The sequence below is a fragment of the Ictalurus furcatus genome, chromosome 11 (assembly GCF_023375685.1).
Source record: "Ictalurus furcatus strain D&B chromosome 11, Billie_1.0, whole genome shotgun sequence".
In the NCBI taxonomy this organism is placed as follows: domain Eukaryota; kingdom Metazoa; phylum Chordata; class Actinopteri; order Siluriformes; family Ictaluridae; genus Ictalurus; species Ictalurus furcatus.
In genome coordinates this window covers 17,446,684-17,468,490 of record NC_071265.1, presented here as the reverse complement: position 1 = coordinate 17,468,490, position 21,807 = coordinate 17,446,684, and the positions used below count along the sequence as shown (strand labels likewise).

The window sequence follows — 21,807 nt, the reverse complement described above, 5'->3', positions numbered from 1 at the left end:
CATGTTTAACATGTCTCAGGGTGGATTTTTCAAGCATAAACGAAACACAAAATAGCATTGCAAAAAGCTTTATTTGGTTTCTGCTGGGAAATAAAGATATTAACAACTCAAACATGAGACTCGAATGAAATGACCAACTACAAAGGAACCCTATTCAATTCTTAAGAAAAAGTGAAAAATTATTAAAAGGCAATGCATCAGGGAAAAAAAAAAAACATTAATATTCATAATAATACCTTGGTGTCTTATACCTCACCCTAATGCTAACTGTAATGGTTTGGCAGGAACCAGAACCCAAATCTTTGCAATGTTTTTCTATATTTTAACACAAGCATATTCCAAATAAAAAGCCATGAAAAATAGCAGTTTATCCCTTCTCGTGTAGGCAGGCATCATTCCTTTTCTATTCATGTTAGACATCATACTCACAATAGCAATACATCAAATAGATAGAAAATGTGAAGCTATTTTCTCAAAAATTGCAATAAAAATGTAATAAGTTTCCATTACGGTGCTTCCATGCAACACAAAATTAATGTGAAATTACAAAGATAAAGAAATAGACAATTTTTTTTTCCAGTTCTGTGCAAACTCAGCACTGTGAAGCTCAATGACATTCCCCTTAGTTGCTTTTTCATTACCTCTGCAGTTCTTTATACTTAAAGCGGACAGGAATATATGATTTTATTGGATATGTAAATGTATAGCAAGTCATTTTCTGTAGCTGTTCTGTAGAATTGGACTACTGCGGTCAACAGTGGGTTAATCAAATTACTCAATGATCTGAAGAGACCTGAGGGCAGCTGAAGTTGTCTCATTCACAAAGAATGTCTTATTCATCCCTTGCTGGAAATGAAGCAAACAAACAAACAAAAAAAACATTATTACAAAATATACATAGTCTATTACATGACACAGTTTTATGTAAAAATGTTTACTACAAAACAGGCATGTAACTAATTTAACCACAAAAGTATGTCAAGAAAAGTTAAATCTGAATTTAAACAACCAAACAATCTCTAATTCTTAAACCGATGCAAAAATCCCCAACGTTGAATTAAAACTTATATGATAATAACTTATATGATTATAAAATCAAGTGAACACAACTGTAAAAGTGAAATCCCCACTGAGGATTTTTGTCTGGTTTTCCATAAATAATGATAACAACATGGTAATAAAAGAAGATAAAACAAAACAATTTTGCACCAAAAAGTCATTATAAAGCAGTTATAACAGCCTTTTCAATTGAGTCAAAAGTGTTTGTTTTTTTAAATAACACAACTAGAAACAAAACCCTGTTAGAACCTATTTTTCAAGCAAGGTATTGACCTTTTACCTATTGCTTCTTCATCACAAACAAAGGTCCTTTCACTGAAACATGGACTTGAGCACACCCACTTTCACCCAGCCTCTCCTTGTTACTAGCTTGGCAACATGCAAACAGCTTTAAACTGAAAGCAGAAGTCACACACCCAAACCTATCCACCTTTCCACTCCCAGCCCTAATATACTCTCACCTCCACCCTGTCTCTGCAGCTACACGCTAAAATCTGCTATACTACAGTAAACAGATCCGTGCTGTCAAGACTGTCAGAAAATCAACTGGCATTAATTACCAGACTGTCAAGAGTATAGACAGCAATCATGTGCATATTTATCTATAGAGAGAAATAAAACTCTGAGTTTGTGTACGTGAACAGCCTCCAGACATTTTACAGTTTTGTCCTGCCCATCTTAGTATATTTATGTACAATGCTTCACTGCCATGGATCTCTCATGCATACGTGCATTATACTACATCTTTGAACATATTTAAACCCAAGGCAGTGTTTAAAAGTTTCAGCAAAAGATATTTGTCAAGCAGGTATGGTGGGAAAGTGCAATGCTTCTCAAGTTCCACTGCTTTGCTACGATTGCTATGGGGATGTGAACAACTTCTCAAATGTCCAGTTGGCCGGAAGACAGAGAAAGAACTGCTAGCCAATTATAGAGAAGGTGGTAGGATTTGTTGTAGTGTGGGTCTCCAAAAAAAAATTGAGTTAAAGTTATATCCCGTTGCTGCCTTTCAAAGAAATCCATCAGAGCGTTGGTGACATTAGAATCTGGACCTAGATGCTGGCAGTATGTAGACCCAGTGTCAATCATCCTGTCATTAAATTATAGGACAGTTCTGGCATGTTTACTCACTCCGAAATATTTCATTAAAAGTGCTGCATGTTCTAAATGTCCAACAAATACCACCTGTCACTTAGAAATAGTCTGTCAGGGTCAGGAGTGAGGCATGTATTCAAATGAAACAAGTATTCAGTATTAATAATAGATTTTTTTAGTTGCACGTTAGTTGTCATTCAAACAATACTGCTAAATATCCATGCTCGTGACGAGGAAATTCACATTTTTCTCTTATTGGATGTCAAATAGTCCATCAGGAACACGGATGCCTGACAGGACAATTGCACACACGACTACAAACATACAAGTCACAGTGTTCTTTGTGTGTCTTATCTTATGTGTGAAAGAGTCTCGTACTTATAACACAAACAATCCTTATCAAAGTTCCTCAGAATATTATTTTACCTCTTGTCCTCATAGAGCAATAAAAAAGCATTCTCTGGAGCCTTTGATCTGTCTCTTTCCATAAATATCGACACCCTTTAAAAAGGTTTTCTCATGCCTTGTAAAATTATACGTGCAATTTAGAGTTTTACCTAACCATGTAACAACAATTCCCAATAGTTTACATGTATTCTCTACACCTTGAAACATTGTTAGCAGGGATTAAATAAAATTTTAAAAAACTTCCATGCATAGAAAGCACTGAAATGTTGAGAAACAACTGCTGTTCATTACACTGTTGTTGGAGAGCTAGTCAACAAAAAACGGCACCTTTATTTGCAGCCTATTATTGATTATGTAAGGAATAACACACTCCAGACCATGCTGTTACACAAAAATAATGTATGCTGGGGGTTGTGTGTGATGCGTCATTATGCATAAGCAGAGTTATGTTACCCCCGAAGTGCATTATTTTCGTATAAATATTTGGTCTGGATTGTGTTCCTCCACTTATACCACCGCGATATGCCAACAATTACAATGTTCAATTTCTTTATGAATGGCATCGAGCTTTTTATTAGCTCATTGTTAATGGAACATCCGAGAGACAAGTAAGTTCCTGTTCTCAACTCCTCTCTCGCTCTCAAATAACGCAGCTTGTCATTATACCGAGAAACGGGAAAGCATAAACACCTCCGCTAACTGTTACAGAGTGCTTATAGCTGAGACTCCTTTAATAAATGTTACATAAATGTCTCCTAAAAAATGTCTCCGTGTTGACAATTATACGTTTTACTTTCTTAAACAACACTTTAAAAAAAATTTTTTTTGGACATAATTTCTCTCTTCTAGTAAATGATTAATACACTGAAGAAAAAAAAAACTTGTTGTAGGTAATTCTTTAACATATAGAACATATAAAAACAGAACAAACAAACAAAAAAGTTCAGCTGAGAAAAGTTCAAACAATATTATTTTATTTTGATCCAAGGTAATTTTTTAAGTGTATCATTGAGACATTAATATATTTGGCTTCATCAATAGAATTCCAGTTTATTTGCTGGGTATGGCTAATTTAACTCCAATAGCACCATATCTTGTCTGATGCTGTCGTGTGTTAACAGCAAAATAATGCAAGGAATATTGATAGCAATTAGATACTACATTATTCTACCATAGAATCTTTTTCTGCACCCACAGAGCTTACCACTCACCGAGTCTGACACTATGCAACTCTATGATTTTTAATCATGTAATCATTGAAGTACGCATACATGAGACATATGTCATGAGGTACATCACAAAGTGGATAATATGGATTTTGTTGGCGCTGTGATACAGTACACTGATACAACTTTAATTCCCTATCAGGGATCCATTTGCATGAGACATGATGCATAGTTGATGACTAGGCCTGTTTAGTCTTGTAGGGAAAAACATTATTTTTGAGTTTTTGAGCAGTAGCTCTGGTTTAAATAAACGAAATGGAAAGGAAATAAGGAAGGACGGGAGGAAGGAAGGAAAAAGAAAGAAGGTAGAACAGCAATTTATGGTAGAAGAACGGTGCAAAAGCATTATTAGATTTAAAGAACTGACTGAACACCTCACCTTCTTGAGGAAACTCTGAATATTCTTGTCAGACCAGAGGCTATGAAGGAGAGCTCCTGCTGCCTTACTGGTCTTCGGCATGGCTCTGTGAAAAACAGAACACATGAGAACACATATCTGTATATTTACTCACTACCAGTAGCACAATTTTTTTTTTTGTGTGTGTGTGTGTGGTTTTTTTTGTTCAGAATAAGACACTCACATGTTTTGACTCATGTTATTGAGTGAATTCATTACGGCACTGCTTAGCAATTTCTTCCCCATCTCAGGTTCTGCCCTCATCAGGTTGTTTGCTGTGTGGCAGGCCACTGCCATGGCGCTATCAGACTCTGGAGTAAGGTCAGATGTCAAGTTCTTGACGAGACCAGGAAGAGCCTGACGCGCTGCCGTGCAATTACACATAGTACAATCAGCAACAATCATATGCAACCAAGCAAACAGTTTGACTAACAATTTAACATACAAAAGATTAATGTTACACAACACAAGCCTTTATCAGCAGCATAGTGCAACATGGCCAGCAATAAAAAAATTTTTTTTAAAAACCTTGGCATATTAAAATAATATTTCACAATCAACAACATGACACACCACACACTTATACTATCAAACTCCATATACAGCTATTTACCAGCAACACACATTAGCCACAACCAGCAAGTATCAGGATATAACAGTGTAAGAACACATGGCAGACTAAAATTGTATAAAACAGACAAAAATCCATTAACAGACAAAAAAAATATAATGCAACCATGCAATCTCACCACCAACTAGCAACGCAGCACAAGCCAAACTACTATTGCACAGCACAACTTATTACCAGCAACATTCACACACACACACACACACACACCCTTAAAATCGGAAGCTAAGAGTGTGCTATGCCACAAGTTAAACCAGCTCTGAATGTTTGATCATTACTTAAATAAATCACAGGCATGATTGCACCAAAAGAAATGTGTATTGTGCGTGACTGATACTCCTCTGCCATGTTTTTCCCTTTCACTGTCTAGCTGTCTGCATTAGTCTTAAACACTAATGCAACAAAATTGTAGTCCCTCCCAATTTCATGGTAATCGTCAAGTCTTGCATGTAGACAGACAGTATTTGACGGTGCCTCGTCTTGCTGCTTTCTTTACACTCATTCTGATCTGCTCTAGCATAAGATATGTTTGTTTTTTTCCACGTAGACAATGAAATACACCTGTAAATCACGCTGGATAAGGATGCCAAATGCAGTAAATGTACAGTCAATTTACCCAGAGTTCTGTGCAGCTGTGGAGGTCGAGACAGGTTCCCAATCAGTGTAATGATGCTGTTCTTCAGGGCAAGATTCGGTGACTGTAGCTGTGGAGAGAGGTTCTGCAGACCATTCAGCCTCTGAACGATGGTGTGACTCAACACATCTGCCACCTAAAACATACGCACAGGATAAAGCACATTATCAAGTTCCTCACAAATACTTATGTGTTCATATAATCTAAATACTTTACTTAAAGTCTTACATACTCAGTAATGGCTTCCTGTAGATTTTCAGTGGAATTACTGAAGCTTGAAATGCATTTGATTAAATGTCAGCCATGTTATCTTTGAGCCAAAAAATTGTTTCGCTAACATGAAGCATTATATGATCAGAGACAACTTGATGGGAAAAAAAGGTCATTTCTCATTTTTCCCCTTGTGAAACGGTGCGTTTATATAAACCCATTATGTACAGTAGAGTAAAGATGCCTTCAAAAAGAATGAAATTAAATGTTTCACCATTTAAAAAAATACTACACAGAGCAGTAAACAGTAAGAAATGAAACAAAGGGAGTATTTGGTGTTACGACCCTTTGCTTTTTTAAAAAAAAAAAAAAAACAACAAGTAGTCTCAGCTAGACTTAGTGCAGTTTTATAAGGAAATGAGCTGTAAATTTTATTGAGCATCTTGCAGAACCAGACACAGTTCTTCTGGAGACTTTATTGCACTTGATGTTTTTTGTCTGAAAAGCAGCATATTAACACTTAAGTCATAAAATGAAAATCTATAACAAAGTTTGTACTAAATATGTAAAAGCCAACAATTTCCATGGGTGTACTTATCTTTTCATATGACTGTGTATGTGAGTATATATATATATATATATATATATATATATATATATATACACACACACACACACACACACACACATACAGGGTGTCCCAAAAGTCTAAATACATAGGGGAAACTAACACTTTTTATTAAATTACAGATGTGACTTAAGCACTACTCTTAACTGATTATTGCGCATGAGTTGCGTGCATGTGGAGGAGTTCAGCCGAAAACATAGGTGTGTCTCGGTGACACACAATTCTGACATTGAACTTAAGCCATTTTTTTGTGCGATATTTGCACAAGTGAGTAGTAGTATTAGGTCCAGGTCCTAACTAACAGACTGTTGTAACCACAATATTTTAATGCCACAGTACTGGAGGCCACAGTAATTTTAATAATCTGAATTGGCAGTCCAGAAAATCAATTTAAGCACCTGCATAAGTGGACTCTGAATACAGAGAAATACTTCTGTAACTTTTAAACTTAAGTAAGCTTACTGTAACTTGCTGAATAATTTGCTATGAAACGATTACAATAATTTGTTTTGTCCCACTTAAGGATTTTGATCACACAAATAGATATACAGGCTGTACTTAAATTTATATTTGTGATATCCTGTTAATAATAACCTGTTAATTACTGGGCCATTCAAAATGGTGCTCAGTCCATGTCGTGATAGACAACATGGCAACAAACAGAAAAACGGCTCGGAATTTACTCAAACGGATTTTGCCATCCCAAACGTAGACATAAAAACCAGTGAGGTTTTCTGTTGTACTCCACATGACCAGTTGATCAGAGACGTGCTCTTACTGGTCAAAATATTTCTCATTTGGCCAAATACTGAATGTACCAATTTTTCAACCCCAACACTCGGCTGTCCCTAATTGTGTAATCTATAGTGTTATAAAATGAAGAGGGGTGGGACCAGGCAAAACAATGCATTAATAGCTAGGCAGTAAGCAAGCAGAAGGGTTAACAAAACAGATCTTACGATGCCCTTCTTGGCGGTAAGGTTGTGCAGTGCTCCACAGCATGCCTCCTGGGTGTTTGTGTTCTGACTGGAGCCAAGCAGATACAGATACAACTGCAGTGTCTTTGAGTGAATGAGCTGGCTCTTGCCTTTGGGATTGAAATCATCCATCAATGGGTATTCGGAGTTGCTCTTCAAGACAGCAAAAGCACAACAGACTACTTATAAGACATGGTACTGATTCATAATATCCACTTTACTTATATTGTACTCTTGGCTGTTATTATAAGCAATATAAATGATATTTCATAATGTTCATAAACAAACACAAATTGCCCCTTCATATGCTTGAGGATCCTCTTGATGACAGCCAAGTACAAATAGGAACGGAAATAAGAGGTCATGCAAAAGGAACTAAAAAAAAAAACCTATACAAATATAAATATGATTTTAAAATTATAGTCAAATTAAGCTAAACACATGGATATTCATGCTGCAAAAATTGTTTTTAATATTGTTTTAATTTTAATAAAAATGTCAAATACATTATTTTGACGTGAAACAAACATAAGGGTTAAAACAATAAAACAACAACAACAACAAGTAGTGTAATTATTCCAGAATTGTAAATCAGATTTTTTCAGAAATGAAAAGTGGCACTCTTTTTCCAAAATGCTTGAGTGAACGGTAAACGTTGCTGACAGTAAACTGACCTCTTGCTGGATCTTGCGGCTCTGGTTGCTAAAGCAGCCGATAGGGCCGGTGTCAGCCACGTTAGTGCGGCTTTCAGAAGCCGTAGCCAGCGTGTGTATCTTGCTAAACACAGCAGGCATCTCGCTTTCCAGCTGATAGGTGAGATTGTGCAGAGCACACACGCAGTTCTCCACAGACTACGGGCAAATAGCAGAACAATTAACACCTGTTAGGGCACGAAAAACGTTTACCACTTTATGTATGTTAGTGACACTTCAGGCTATGTGTATTATTACAATGACTACAAATACTGAGGGTCCTGATGAATTTTTATGGAAAGCTGTAACTAATCTACCAGTAAAATGTTGTCATCAGTGTAATGATTAAACAGATCATCTAAAAGCTCTCCTTCTTGCTGAAAACCTAATTTTCTGTCGGTTAAATTTCATCCTCTTATCTTGCTTTGCCTTATCCTCTTAGCCGTATATCAGTAAAAAACCCATTTAGCATTATTGAGAATGGAGACTAGGTCCCGGTTAGCAGAGAATAATACCTTATCATCCTGATGGCCATTGTCCACACAAGACTGCATGTGTGTGACTAGTGAGTCAATCAGGCCCTCACAGTTGCGCAAGGCTTGACGGTTTGCCAGTTTGCCAGAACTCAGATTTCTGTTGGTAAGGAGAGTAAACAGGCTGCAATTACACAACAACATTTTCTCTTTTTTTCTTCTTCTATATTTTCTTAATCTCTTTAGCTAGGCCCAGTGAACAAACATGTTCACACAGAGTTCTTAATGAAACAACCTAAATTGCTTAGCCTAATGTGGCTTAATCGACCAAACCGATATACACCAACTTCTCAAGAACAGTTTTACATCATGTGTTGCTATTATAAGGAAACAGCTCAATATTGCTTAACGTGATTAAAACAGCAACCTAGCAACACAACGGTTCTCACGGATTATAAACACTGCCTGCTGTCACTCCTACGAAAATTTGAAACCTGAAATCTCTACTACCATTTTCAATAACATTAAATTACACTTTTTTTTTTTCTTAACTGACCGATCCTCTACAGGCCGTATGGTAGCTGATTTTGCATCTACTCATGAAGTGATCCTCTTGAAGGAGTTTAAAAATACGTGCACGTCGGACTGAACGGAAAGTATGTTCGTTGTTTCAGCCTGCTTTGTTGGCAGATTAATTTCCTTTGATGTAACGAGCATGCGTTCCCACGTTCAAATGCTGTGGGAAAGAACGTTTATTGTCATAAATTAGATCTCACTTATGAGGCCGAAAAACAAGCAGCAACAATCACAGCCAGAATGATAAACACTGGTTTAACCATAACTGTCCACGGTTCACCCAAACATCCAGCTAATATAACAGTAGTGTGGCACTTTTTTTTGCTCTGACATTGTATATTTTTTTGATGATATGTTTGTTGGGTTGTATATCCCACTGGACACAATCAGACCTAATCACTGGTTTTGTCAGACTAGAGATAAGACATTGTTGTTGACATGGCTGGTGTGAACTAATGCAGCTACGCCCTCAGTACAGCCCCGGGATGTCAAACTTGATAAGGAATGTCCCTCTGTTTGCAAAATGCATGTAATGACTCATGCTCAGTCTCGTAATTATGATAATGTGATAGACGTGCCAGACTCATTTCTGTTCTCACAAGAGCAGGACAAGTGTCACAGAGAATCCAATGATACAAATGAAATGCAGTTGCACATTCATACCTATAATCAAAGCAGTACTTGTTTTTTTTCAATAGAGCAAATGAAACATTTATCTCTGCTTCTCTGGATTATTTTCCCACTGGGAAAATTTCCCCCATTTCCCCTAAGAAACTAACTACCGTGCCCATAACATGCATTGAGCAGGGGGGGTGTAATGTGTCAGATTGCCAGTGAAATTACAGTCTTTAAAACGTTTTCTAATCACAAAAAACTCAACATAAACTAAGAAATTTTCAGAAGACAGATCCAATATACGTTTTAAATGCCAATCACATAAGGAGGCACGAGGAAAAAATATATACATTCTCTAACTGAAGAAATTTTAATATACAGTTTTAACTGTGCACTAAACTACATTTACTTGCTGCCAACTGGAAGATATTTTGACCACATCCTAGCACATGTTTATTCTTTATTTCAAAAACAAATGACTCTTATTGCCTCCATAGACTAAACTTACAGCTTTCCCAAATTGCCACACTCTTCTCCCTCATGAGACATTAACATACGACAGCCTCAAAAATCTGATGCATTTTGGCAAATACAGACTTTTTTTAAACATTGGATGTTAAATAAAATATTTACTCTATTACTTGTACTAATTGTTATGACATCTGTTTTTTTTGAGTACATTTTCAAATTTTCATATCTATGTCTTCTATTCTATCTTTGTTTTGCATGGCACCATGACAAACTTTAAAAAAAAAAAAAAAAAAAAAAACCTGAACACTATATAAAAACAAAGTGTAACTAAGTCTGAATGTTGTGACATCTATAACCTGACAACAGTGTGACGATAAAATATTACTCAGGAAATGAATCCAGTTAATAAAAACAAATATGATAGTAAATATAAATCATCCACTATGATCTTCTCAAAACCATTTGTTCACACTTCCACGTTCAATAACATTAAGAGCAGTGAGTTCTACTCACCGTAGACATGCTGTGGCATTGCAGAAGCTCTCAGTACGTGGTTCAACATCAGACGCCAAGGCTGAGGTGTCTGCGTTTGGCTGCAGCACCGTCTCTGTGAGGACAGGTAGAGCCTGACGTAGCAGATCGGGTTGAATGTTTTCCTCTGAGGACAGGTTCCACAGAAGTCCTGGTTCAACACAGAGACACAGCAAGGTTGAATAATTCAAACGCAAGAGGAAAATAATGTGTGGATTTGATCTACTATCAAGTAAAGTTATATTTGTGGAAAAATAAACCAGGACAGGGTTTGGATCTGCGGTGCATGTGTTGAAGGAAGAAGCCGATCATTTACTATTTTAGACTTGTAGTTCAGACACTACACTGAGGAAGAAAACATCTCATCTTCCAAAGAGACATTCTCTTTAGACAGGGGGTTATTATGCTCAAAACAGATTAGCGTTACATTTATTTAGTTATTTATAGCGTCAAGGACCTGATCAGATACAGTCAGGTCCATAAGTATTTGGACAGCGACACAATTTTCATCATTTTGCCTCTGTACGCCACCACAATTTGAAATGGATTTGAAATGAAGTAATCAAGATGTGATGTAACTCAAGGGGTTTAACAAAAAATATTGCATTAACCGTTCAGGAATTACAGCCATTTGTTTTGCAGAGTCCCACCATTTTCACAGGTTCATAAGTAATTGGACAAGCTACCAATCATAAATATTAGAACTACTTTTAATACTTGGATGCAAATGACTGGCTGAAGTCTGGAACATCACCAAATGCTGAGTTTCCTCTGCTGAGATGCTTTGCCAGGCCTTTACTGCAGCCGCCTTCAGTTGCTGCTTGTTTGTGGGTCTTTCTTCCTGCAGTTTTGTCTTCACTAAGTGAAAAGCATGCTCAACTGGGTTGAGGTCATCGGGTATTTAAGAACATTTAATTTCTTTGCCTTAAGAAGCCCTTGGGTTTCTTTCACAGGATGTTTTGTGTCATTATCCACCTATACTGTGAAGTGCCAAAAAAAATCAGTTTTGTAGCATTTGACTGAATCTGAGCAGAAAGTATAGATGTATATACGTCAGAATTCATCCTTGTACTTCTATCAGCTGTCACATCATCAGTAAACAATGGTGACCCAGTTCCACTGTGAGCCATACATGCCCATGCCATAACACGTGTTCACCAAATTTGATAGAAGATATGGTTTGTTTTGGATGAGTCCTTCCTTTCCTTCTTCATACTCTTCTCTTCCCATCATTCTGGTACAAGCTTATCTTGTACCAGAACTGGTCTTTTTTTTCAGACTTGAAATCAGTTTTTTTTTTTTTTTTTAGCAAAGTCTAATCTGACCTTTCTGTTCTTGAGTGTTACCAGTGGTTTGCATGTTAAGGTAAACCATCTGTATTTACATTCATGAAGGTGTCTCTTGATTGTAGACTTTGACAATGATAAAGCCACCTCCTATAGTGTGTTCTTGACTTGGCTAGATATTGTAAAGTGGTTTTTCTTTTCAACAAGGAAAGAATTCTGCATTCATCCACTTTAGTTGTCTTCTGTCTTCTTGCCTTTGGGTGTTGCTGAACTCGCCAGTGCATTCGTTCTTTTTAAGAATGTACCAAATTGTTGATTTGGCCACTCTTAAAGTTTCTGCTATCTCTCTGATAGGTCTGTTTTGTTTTTTCAGCCTAATGATGGCCTCCTTCACTTGCATTGACACCTCTTTGGGCAACATATCGAGAGTTCCCATGAACCGCTACCAAATGCAAATTCAATGCTTGGAATCAACTCCAGACCTTTTAACTCCTTAATCCATCATGAGATAACAAGGCCAAAACAAACGAAGGCCACAAATCAGTCAATTGTCCAATTACCTTTGAGCCTGTGAAAATGGAGGGACTGTAAAAAAAAAAAAAATGTCTGTAATTCCTAAATGGTTGGTGCAATATTTTTGTTAAACCCTTTGAATTAAAGCTGAAAGTCTACACTTCAATCACATCTTGATTGCTTCATTTCAAATCCATTGTGGTGGTGTACAGAGGCAAAATGACGAAAATTGTGTCGCTGTCCAAATACTTATGGACCTGACTATATTAAGATAAAATTCAGCTTTGGGTATTAAATATTATTTTACTATACTAATATATTATACATAACATTAATGGTGAATAAAATATTATTCACCAGTAAGACCCACCACAAGTCTGGATTGTTGTTTATGAAAGACCTGACTGCATTAAACAAAGTTGAGTCATTGACGGCTGTTTTAAGATTGCTACCTACTTCCTACCTAATAAGCACCGTAGGCTGATCAGGATAGTATTTGTATTCACTGGTGCAGGAGGAAGGCTCCATCTTAATCCCCCTCTGACGACTATTGGGTTATACTCCTTTATTTAATAGTATGTTAGACCAAGCCAGCATGTGCAGCATCCTAGTTTTGGATTAAACGTCTCTCAGATCCCCAAAACTGCAAGGTAAACAGGCGTGCAGTTGCTTACCGGTGACATGTTTCTGAGTTTCAGCCGAGTTAGTGTCTCGGAGTAGCTGCAAAGCTGCGGTCAACCCTCTTGTGCGCCGCACCTCCTCCTTGTTGGCTGAATTCTTGAAGACAAGATTACGCAGGGCGGAGGCCGACGTCAGCTGGATCTGAGGGTTTGAGCTGCTAAGCAAGGACACCAATGGAGCAATGCCTTTTAGCTTCCGTACCTAAGACAGAGGGAATATGCAATTTAGATGGTGAAAATAAAAATACGAGACTGAACTCCTGGCAGTATTTTGATGTAGAGAGCAGCACTGTGGTGGTGTTCAAGAGAGGTCACGGCAGTGCACGGTTTGCAGATTAAGCCCATTTACACCAGAATTGATCAGCTGTCGCTCGGTACTACTTCTCATTTACTTTTGTGCTTTGATTCACTGGTTTAGAGAGTATAATACGTACATATCTCATTTTTATAAACATGCCTTACCACTGTGCTCACAAAAACATGTTCATTCTATACTCGGCATCAGTAATAAACTTTACACAAAGATTTGAATTGTAAACAACATCTGACCACAGTAAAGCTGTTTCAGTAAAGCTTTCGCTGTGTGTTTGATATTACAGTTCATCATTTCTGTAAATAACATCTGTCAAACACAAATATGAGCTTGATTGAAATGTTCTTCGCTCACCTCTTCTTTGGCATTGTCATCTGTGTATGTGCTGTGCTGAATAACGGAAGCTCCATGCAGCTTATACCTTTCGTCACTCTGGCTGATCCAGGATATCGCCTCTGATAATGTGATATCAGACATGTTTGCCTCTCCATTCATTCTGATAATCAATACCAGAGAAATATTCAGTTATGTATTTGACCATTCAGTACAATATGCCAGAGATCACTAAAATGGGAGCAACCTAATCATGGACACCAGGTCTTTCGACTCACCCGTTCATCTCACTCTTGGTCCTGCTGGCCACTGAGAGCTTGGGCTCAGAGTTTGAGTGGGCAGAAGGAGGTCGCCTGTTGAGGGTATTGCTGCCAGAGAACTGATTGCTGGTGCTGTGAAAGCTGTTGCCTGCTATCATTTGAACAGGGCTGGTGAGTGGAGGATGGCTGTGACTCTTGTCCAGGATTTTTGACTGCTTGTACCTCTGGCTCCAATGGGTGGTGTTATACTTACTGCCCATTTGAGTGGCATAGAGGTCCGCGTAGGGACTGGGTTGGCTTAGAGCAGGAAGGCTGCTTGGTAACATGTTGTTATTTGGGATCCTGTGATAGTTACCTGACCTGGTGCTGACGCTCCTTTGCATTATGCTCTGCTTCTGTTTCCTCTGGAAAATGAACAGACAAGAAATATGAATACGTGGCTGTCCAGGAGAAATGTGTGGGAACAGACATGTAACAATTACTGTTCACCAAAAACTGCACTACTATAAAGGGAATAAGATAGCAAAATACAAATGTTCTTCCTCTGGAGAGGAACAGAAATGTGTATATATGTGCAGAGTCCAGTGTATAGGCAGAAAATGATGTTTCTCCACATCCATCCATCCATCCAACCATCCATTTTCGATACCGCTTATCCTATTGGGTCTCGGGGAACCTGAAGCCAATCCTAGGGAGCATCGGGCACAAGACGGAGTACACCCTGGACAGGGTGCCAATCCATTGCAGGGCACAATCACATACACATTCACACACCCATTCATACACTATGGACACTTTGGACATGCCAATCAGCCTACCATGCATGTCTTTGGACTGGGGGAGGAAACCGGAGTACCCGGAGGAAACCCCCGCAGCACGGGGAGAACATGCAAACTCCACACACACAGGGCACGGCGGGAATCGAACCCCCAACCCTGGAGGTGTGAGGCGAACGTGCTAACCACTAAGCCCCCGTGCGCCCCGATAATAATAATAATAACAATAATAATAATAAAAAGAAGAAGAAGAAAACAACAACAACAACAAGGTTGTTGTAGTGCAGGTTCTCAAAGGATGATTGTTCTTTTGCACATATCACTTCCCACAACAGTCTGCACAATACAACATATCAGGAGCTCAATGCCTGCTGTGCGCTTAGAAATTACCCCAAAAATCATAGCATAACTGGATTTTGTTTAAAAAAGAGAGACATGTGAGGGGTTTCATGTGTAGGGCTGGGCGATATAGCTGACAATGCAAATAAAATAAACGGACAACAGAAAAATCTCAAGTGTGGTCAGTATTTTCTGTTCAAGTTTTAAACAAGCAAAGCCATTTAAAATTTGATTCCAGTGTTTGTCTATAAAGTGAATAGTGAGGCTCATATAAGGCTCAGATTACACTAGACCACATATCAGAAGTAGTGGGACAAAGAATGGCGCCGTTTGCAGCTGCCGCTCTACCGTCTCCCTACATACAGCCGTTGGAAGTGCAGTCAGTGCAAAATGTTTCCGACCAGGTAGCTCGTATCTGGGGTCAAAGACTCTGATAAGCTTTTTGAATACCTCATTTTCGATAGTGTTAATGGGAAGCATGCCATTTGCAGTGCAATATGCAACTGCGTTTGTGATGTCTTCATGTCTTTTAGTTGTTTTTTTTTTGTCGTAAGGTACTCGAAAGTGCTCGAAAATGATGCTATGATGGTTTGCTGCTGTGTAGCCGCACTGAATACTGGCCTGGTGCTTGTAGATGGTCCAATTCCACTAACAACACTGGTTTGTGACTGTAATTTTTTACGTTCTGCGTGTTCTAATGGGTGATGTTGTTTTAAATGAAATAGGTTTGTGGTGTTGCCTGTCTTTGCTGGCACCGATCTGCAGCACAGTTTGCAGTGCACGCTGCTCTGTTTTATGTCAAAATAACTCCAAATTAAAAAAAGTTGAATGAGCTTTTCTGTTGACGTTGTCATCACATTCAAGCTGGTCGTTGGCAGCATTACATTTGCTTCGATGTCGCTCATTTCTCCACTCTAACTGCAGTCCTGTCAGCCACCACAGTGTCGGTAAACAACACCATGTTAGCTGCCTAGTCTGCAACATGCACGCGCACTCGTGCAGTATTTTGTGCGCATGCACATATCACGCGCGATGCATAAACATATATCGAACTTTTGTTCAAATTATATCGAAGAGAATTATATCGTGATAATTATCATTATCAAATTATCGCCCAGCCCTAGTCATGTGTCTCATTCTATCTCTCTACAAGTATCTACAAGTTGATCAATTCTACCAGTTTAGCTTTTATCCACAAATGTTTCCTGAATAAGATTAATGGGAGTTCACATACAGGGCAAGATCTGCCAGACATGCCACCACAGACTAATGAGTGATTTCTGTATACTTCACTACAGTCTCATCTTTTTTTTTCACACTGAGGGTGACATTACATAAGCACCAACTACGTTCACACAAAAACAGACACAATCCATCATTATCAGGAGTTTACGTCTGACAGACTGTTAAGCATTTTCGTGACATACGCCCAAAGAGATGTAGAACACAGCAGGGTATCTGCAGGTGTCAGAACTTCAAATTTAATACTTTTTTAATACCATATTAAAGACATTTCCAAAATATTTTAAGACCGGCACATCACTTCAATCATGCTGCAGGATACATCAGCTATAATTGATTGTGTTCATGAACATACATCCATTTCTTGGTTTAAGTAAACTATAGCAGGGTAAACTTCTATAGAGGTATATGGCAGAGCGTTCTGCATTACCATTGAATGGTGAAAGAAAAAAAAAATCAAGTATTTCCTTCCCATGACTTTCCAAGAGAGGGAAAAAAACTACAGAGAGATGGATTACGGCAGTCAGAAGAGAAAAAGATATCAAATTTACCATCGCTCCCTCAGCAGCTGTATTAGAAACCCCCTCGCAGCAGTGTTCACAAGTTTTATTTTATTATTTATTTCAGTGTTCACAAGTTTACTTTTTTTTTTTTTTTATAAAAAAAGCCCTTTCATATTTGTAATATTACTATTGCAATGAATAATAATAATAATAATAATAATAATAATAATAATAATAATACAATTTTATTTGGGGTACAAATAGTAATATAACAATAGTAATATATTTCTGACTTAATTCACTTTCATGCGTTAGACCTTGTGGCTTTTATTTAGGCAGAAAACAGCAGGAAGACCTCCTTTTAGTTGGCAAGAGGTTTTTTTAATTTTTTTTTATTAACTTCTCATTACAGTCGGGTGAAATGCTGTAAACCTCTGCCCACAAAAATGTTGAGATTACGCTAACGTAAAACCAAAGTGAATCTTGAGCGTGTCGTGTCTAAATGCATGTTATAAGCGACTCAAACTCACAGCGCAGACAGAGATGAAATTGGTGTGGCGCGGAATTTACTGTGAACCGAGCCGCTCCGAAACACAGAGGCGCCGCACACACAGTCTGAATGCAACACAGTCACACTGGTTTACCATTTCAAAAAGCAACGAGCCAAAATAAAATCTGCTTTACGGTGTCGATACAGTTGCATTTTTAAGACCTTTGAAACGTGCTAATTAAGATCTTATTTTTACATTAAGGAATTTAAGACATTTTAAGACGTTAACGACCCAAGGAAACCCTGAACGCAGCATAATTATACAGTAACATGTTGACATGATACAACGAATGTTGTTTGTATCTCTAAATATGCATAAAAATAATTTGGTTAAAAAAAAATATATATATATATATATATTCAAAATAAATAAATCTGATTCAAGTTTTAAAGGCTGAGGTTTGCATCTCATGATCATGACTCACCTTTCACTGATCATCCCACTCCGACGGAATGTACTTCTTTTTAACCCTTTCCTTCTCGTTATAAAGACTCAAGCTTATGAACTGTATTTTATGCTTAAATTTGATACAAATATATCTGATATATAAACGCCTTCTTATGTTATGGTATTTAATTATATTTTTTTATTAATTATATGTTTAATTAATTTTTAATCTTTTAGCTCTCAGCATTTTGCAATGTTACTTTCTCTAAAACCATTCAACTCATTGAAAATACGTTTAATTTAGTAGAATTTTACTGCACAGCACTAGCACTGCATACCATAGCACAATAAAGGTTTACGCTATTAACCTTTTAAATAAACTGTTAAGCCAGAGCTAATGGACATGAAATGAGAGTTTATGTATACATGGCAGTAATATAGTTCAATCGATGTATGTGTGGAAAGAGTAATTATAACCAAAAAAAGTTCTGTATATGCTCAGACTTGCACACTGAAATACAAGCTCAACCCTTACATATACCTAACCTTTAGTTAGGACACGTGTTAATTATCCTGTAATAAAACAAAAGTAGCATGAAGGGTATTTATTAAGTACAAAAATGAAGCTTACCGTTCTTGTGTGTCCATTTGCCAAGGTGCCTTCATACACAAAGTCCGATCCATTCAGATTAGAGGAGGGGAACTTGTATTCATAAAACACACTGTCACTCTTGGGGCCTAATTAGAGAGAAGATTGCAGAAGTTAGTGAAGTTGTTTATAGATATTTCTTAATAGGTTAAACCATTTCTGGAATTATATTACGCACTATAAAGTTCTCATACACATACACAATAATGAACTCAACAACGGCACTTGATCTCACACAGGAGAATGCTCCATAAGATGGAGGCGGAATATTATATTTTAAGAGGTGTGGCACGGCACACTTCATGCAGATAGTTAGATACTTAGGTTGAATAATAAAACACGTTAGCGCATTGTTAATTGTTGGCTTGCTTTAACAAATGCCTGATATAATGTAATTAGTGTTTTCGCCTATGTGATATGCGGTAGTGCTGCAGTAGGTTGCAGTCAACAAAGACAAACTCATGTGACACAACCGTAGTATTATTTTTTTTTGTAACTGATCAAATAAAATAAAAAAGTTTCCTGTAATGGACCTAAATGTTTGGACAAGTAAAAGGGTATTCAATCTATAAATATAATTATATAATATTATCCACAGAGAATGGAGGACATTTTCTTTGGAAACTCTGCTGCAATTTATGTGCACACACAGCAATGTTATATATATATATATGTATATATATATATATATATATATATATATATATATATATATATATATATATACATATATATATATATATGTGTCTAAATATCTAGGTCCATTATAGAAACCTAGTAGAAATATTAGCAGAAGTATATTAGTATGGTATTTGCAGAAATAGAAGTATAATAACAAATACATACACATATACCAATAAAGCTGCAGATGTACATATTATCTACAAATATACAGTTAATTTTCTCTGTAGTCTCACATTTTCTTTGTTTCAGCCTAAAGACTGAAGACCATATTAATCCTGCATGTTATACACTGGGGTTATATAGTTATATATTGGAGTTATAGCGTTATATACTGGGGTTATAGAGTCATACAACGGGGTTATAGGGTTATACACCAGGTTTATAGAGTTATACACTGTGGTTATAGAATTATATAGTGAGGTTAAAGAGTTATACGCCAGGGTCATAGAGTTATACACTGGGGTTATAGAGTTATATACTGGGGTTACAGAGTTATACACTGGGGTTATAGAGTTATATACTGGGGTTAGAGTTATACACTGGGGTTATAGAGTTATATACTGGGGTTACAGAGTTATACACTGGGGTTATAGAGTTATATACAGGGGTTATAAAGTTACATATTGGGGTTAAAGAGTTATACGCCAGGGTTATAGACATACCTGGATTAAGATTTCCAGGTATGTCTATATCCCCCTGGGCACAATGTCTTGTAGCCCATCCCCCCACCGTGCTTTTCAATGGTTATACATGGTGTCATTATCTGAAGGCAGCAGCTATTTGCACTAAGTGAAATTAGCAGCATTTTCTTAACGATATGCTATTTACACTAAGTGAAAATAAACAGCGATATATTCTATTTACACTATATTATAGTAGTGGTTCTTTGCAATAAGTGCAAATTGTTGTTAGAAATGAAAAGAAAATAATTTTTTCTTCCCCTTGCTTGGGCCCCAAGTGTGCATGGGCCCCTGCCCATAATGCCCATAATGTCCATTGGATAATCCGGCCCAGGTTATAGAGTTATACACTGGGGTTATAGAGTTATATGCTGGGGATACAGAATTATACACTGGGGTTATAGAGTTATACACCGGGGTTACAGAGTTATACACCGGGGTTATAGAGTTGTACACCGGGGTTACAGAATTATACAGTGGGGTTATAGACTTATACACTGGGGTTATAGAGTTATACACCGAGGTTATAGAATTATACACCGGGGTTATAGACTTATACACCGGGGTTATAGACTTATACACCGGGGTTATAGCGTTGTACACCGGGGTTATAGAGTTGTACACCGAGGATAAAAACTTATACACCGGGGTTATAGAGTTATAAACCTCTACTATAGTCAAATTTGTGTTTACACATCAGACAGACTGCGGCTACAAATGGAACCGGGTCTTAATTTTGTTTAAATCACTTTATATAAACATTCTAATTATTTTAGTTCATATGTAGCTTACAGTAATGCATTGTCGCTGAGAGGAGCACCTTAGTAAGTGCTCACCATTTCCCGTGAGGAACACAAAGCGCACAAGGCATCATCAGAGAAACAGTTTATGACAACTCGGTGTCGCTGAGCTGCGCACTCAACTCAGCTGTGTTGGTTCTGGACTCTGTGCTATTTTTGTTGTTTTTTTGTTTGTTTGTTTGTTTTTAAAAAAACCCCACATACGTACAGGAAAACAAAGTGTTTATGAATAGAGCTAAGTAATGTTGTTGTTGTTACACTGTAATAAGCACTGCGTGTTTATCAGTGTACCTCTTGTGGCAAACACACATTGCAAACCACCTGAGTATATAACGAGTTCTAGTATATAAAGAGTTGTAGTATATAAAGAGTTCTTGTATATTAAGAGTTCTAGTGTATAAAGAGTTCTAGTGTATAAAGAGTTGTCGTATATAAAGAGTTCTAGTGTATAAAAAATTCTAGTGTATAAAGAGTTGTAGTATATAGAGTTCTAGTGTATAAAGAGTTCTAGAATATAAAGAGTTCAAGTGTATAAAGAGTTGTAGTATATATAGAGTTCTAGTATATAAAGAGTTGTAGTATATATAGAGTTCTAGTATATAAAGAGTTCTAGTGTATAAAGAGTTCTAGTGTATAAAGTGTTCTAGTATATAAAGAGTTCTAGTATATAAGGAGTTGTAGTGTATAAAGAGGTCTAGTATATAAGGAGTTGTAGTGTATAAAGAGGTCTAGTATATAAGGAGTTGTATTGGGCTATATAAAGAGATATAAAGAGTTCTAAGTCGTGGTGTCTGGGATGATGAGTGAAGGCGCTTACTGGTGGGGGACAGTGTTCCTGCTGATCCTCTGTTGGTGTACTTGCTCTTGCTCTTCCTCATGGTGCTAACCTGCTCCATGACGCGCCTCTGGCCCGAGCGGGAAGCTCCGTCTGACGGAAGCGCCAGCGACGTCTCTCCGATGTCCCCATAAGATAAAGCCGACCTCAAGGGTTCCAGTGTCATTTTTGGATACTCGTAGCAAACGACAGTCAAATGCGCGTGTGCTTGCACGTCCCTGATGATCCACCTGACTAAAGTATCCTAAAGCTTACCTGTTCCCTCCCTGCATGGATTCACCCCCCACCCTCCTCCTCCCCGACACAGCCCAGTCAGCAACGCCACAATTTTCAAACTTAACCGATTTAACGGACTT

At 37.4% G+C, this 21,807-nt stretch overlaps 1 protein-coding gene across 1 annotated transcript; it reads right to left on the bottom strand.

Annotated features, from left to right (window-relative positions):
* Nucleotides 1-52: 52 nt before the first annotated feature.
* Nucleotides 53-21,708, bottom strand: pkp1b (plakophilin 1b). Its single transcript, XM_053636111.1, has 13 exons — nucleotides 21,434-21,708; nucleotides 18,435-18,541; nucleotides 14,024-14,409; nucleotides 13,767-13,908; nucleotides 13,094-13,301; nucleotides 10,603-10,771; nucleotides 8,470-8,587; nucleotides 7,937-8,113; nucleotides 7,245-7,415; nucleotides 5,430-5,583; nucleotides 4,370-4,550; nucleotides 4,168-4,252; nucleotides 53-846 (listed from the first exon to the last, which is right to left on the bottom strand). The coding sequence occupies exons 1-13, from the start codon at nucleotides 21,615-21,617 to the stop codon at nucleotides 772-774; spliced, it is 2,157 nt and encodes a 718-aa protein (XP_053492086.1). The 5' UTR covers nucleotides 21,618-21,708; the 3' UTR covers nucleotides 53-771.
* Nucleotides 21,709-21,807: the final 99 nt, after the last annotated feature.

What these genes read in the sequence shown, in the direction of transcription:
- pkp1b (XM_053636111.1), bottom strand. Translation starts at nt 21,617, where the DNA reads ATGACACTGGAACCCTTGAGGTCGGCTTTATCTTATGGGGACATCGGA. An exon ending in AATGCCACAGCATGTCTACG is followed by an intron (nt 8,588 to 10,602) that starts GTGAGTAGAACT and finishes CCTTACCAACAG; the next exon opens with AAATCTGAGTTCTGGCAAAC. An exon ending in AATAACATGAGTCAAAACAT is followed by an intron (nt 4,253 to 4,369) that starts GTGAGTGTCTTA and finishes TGTTTTTCACAG; the next exon opens with AGCCATGCCGAAGACCAGTA.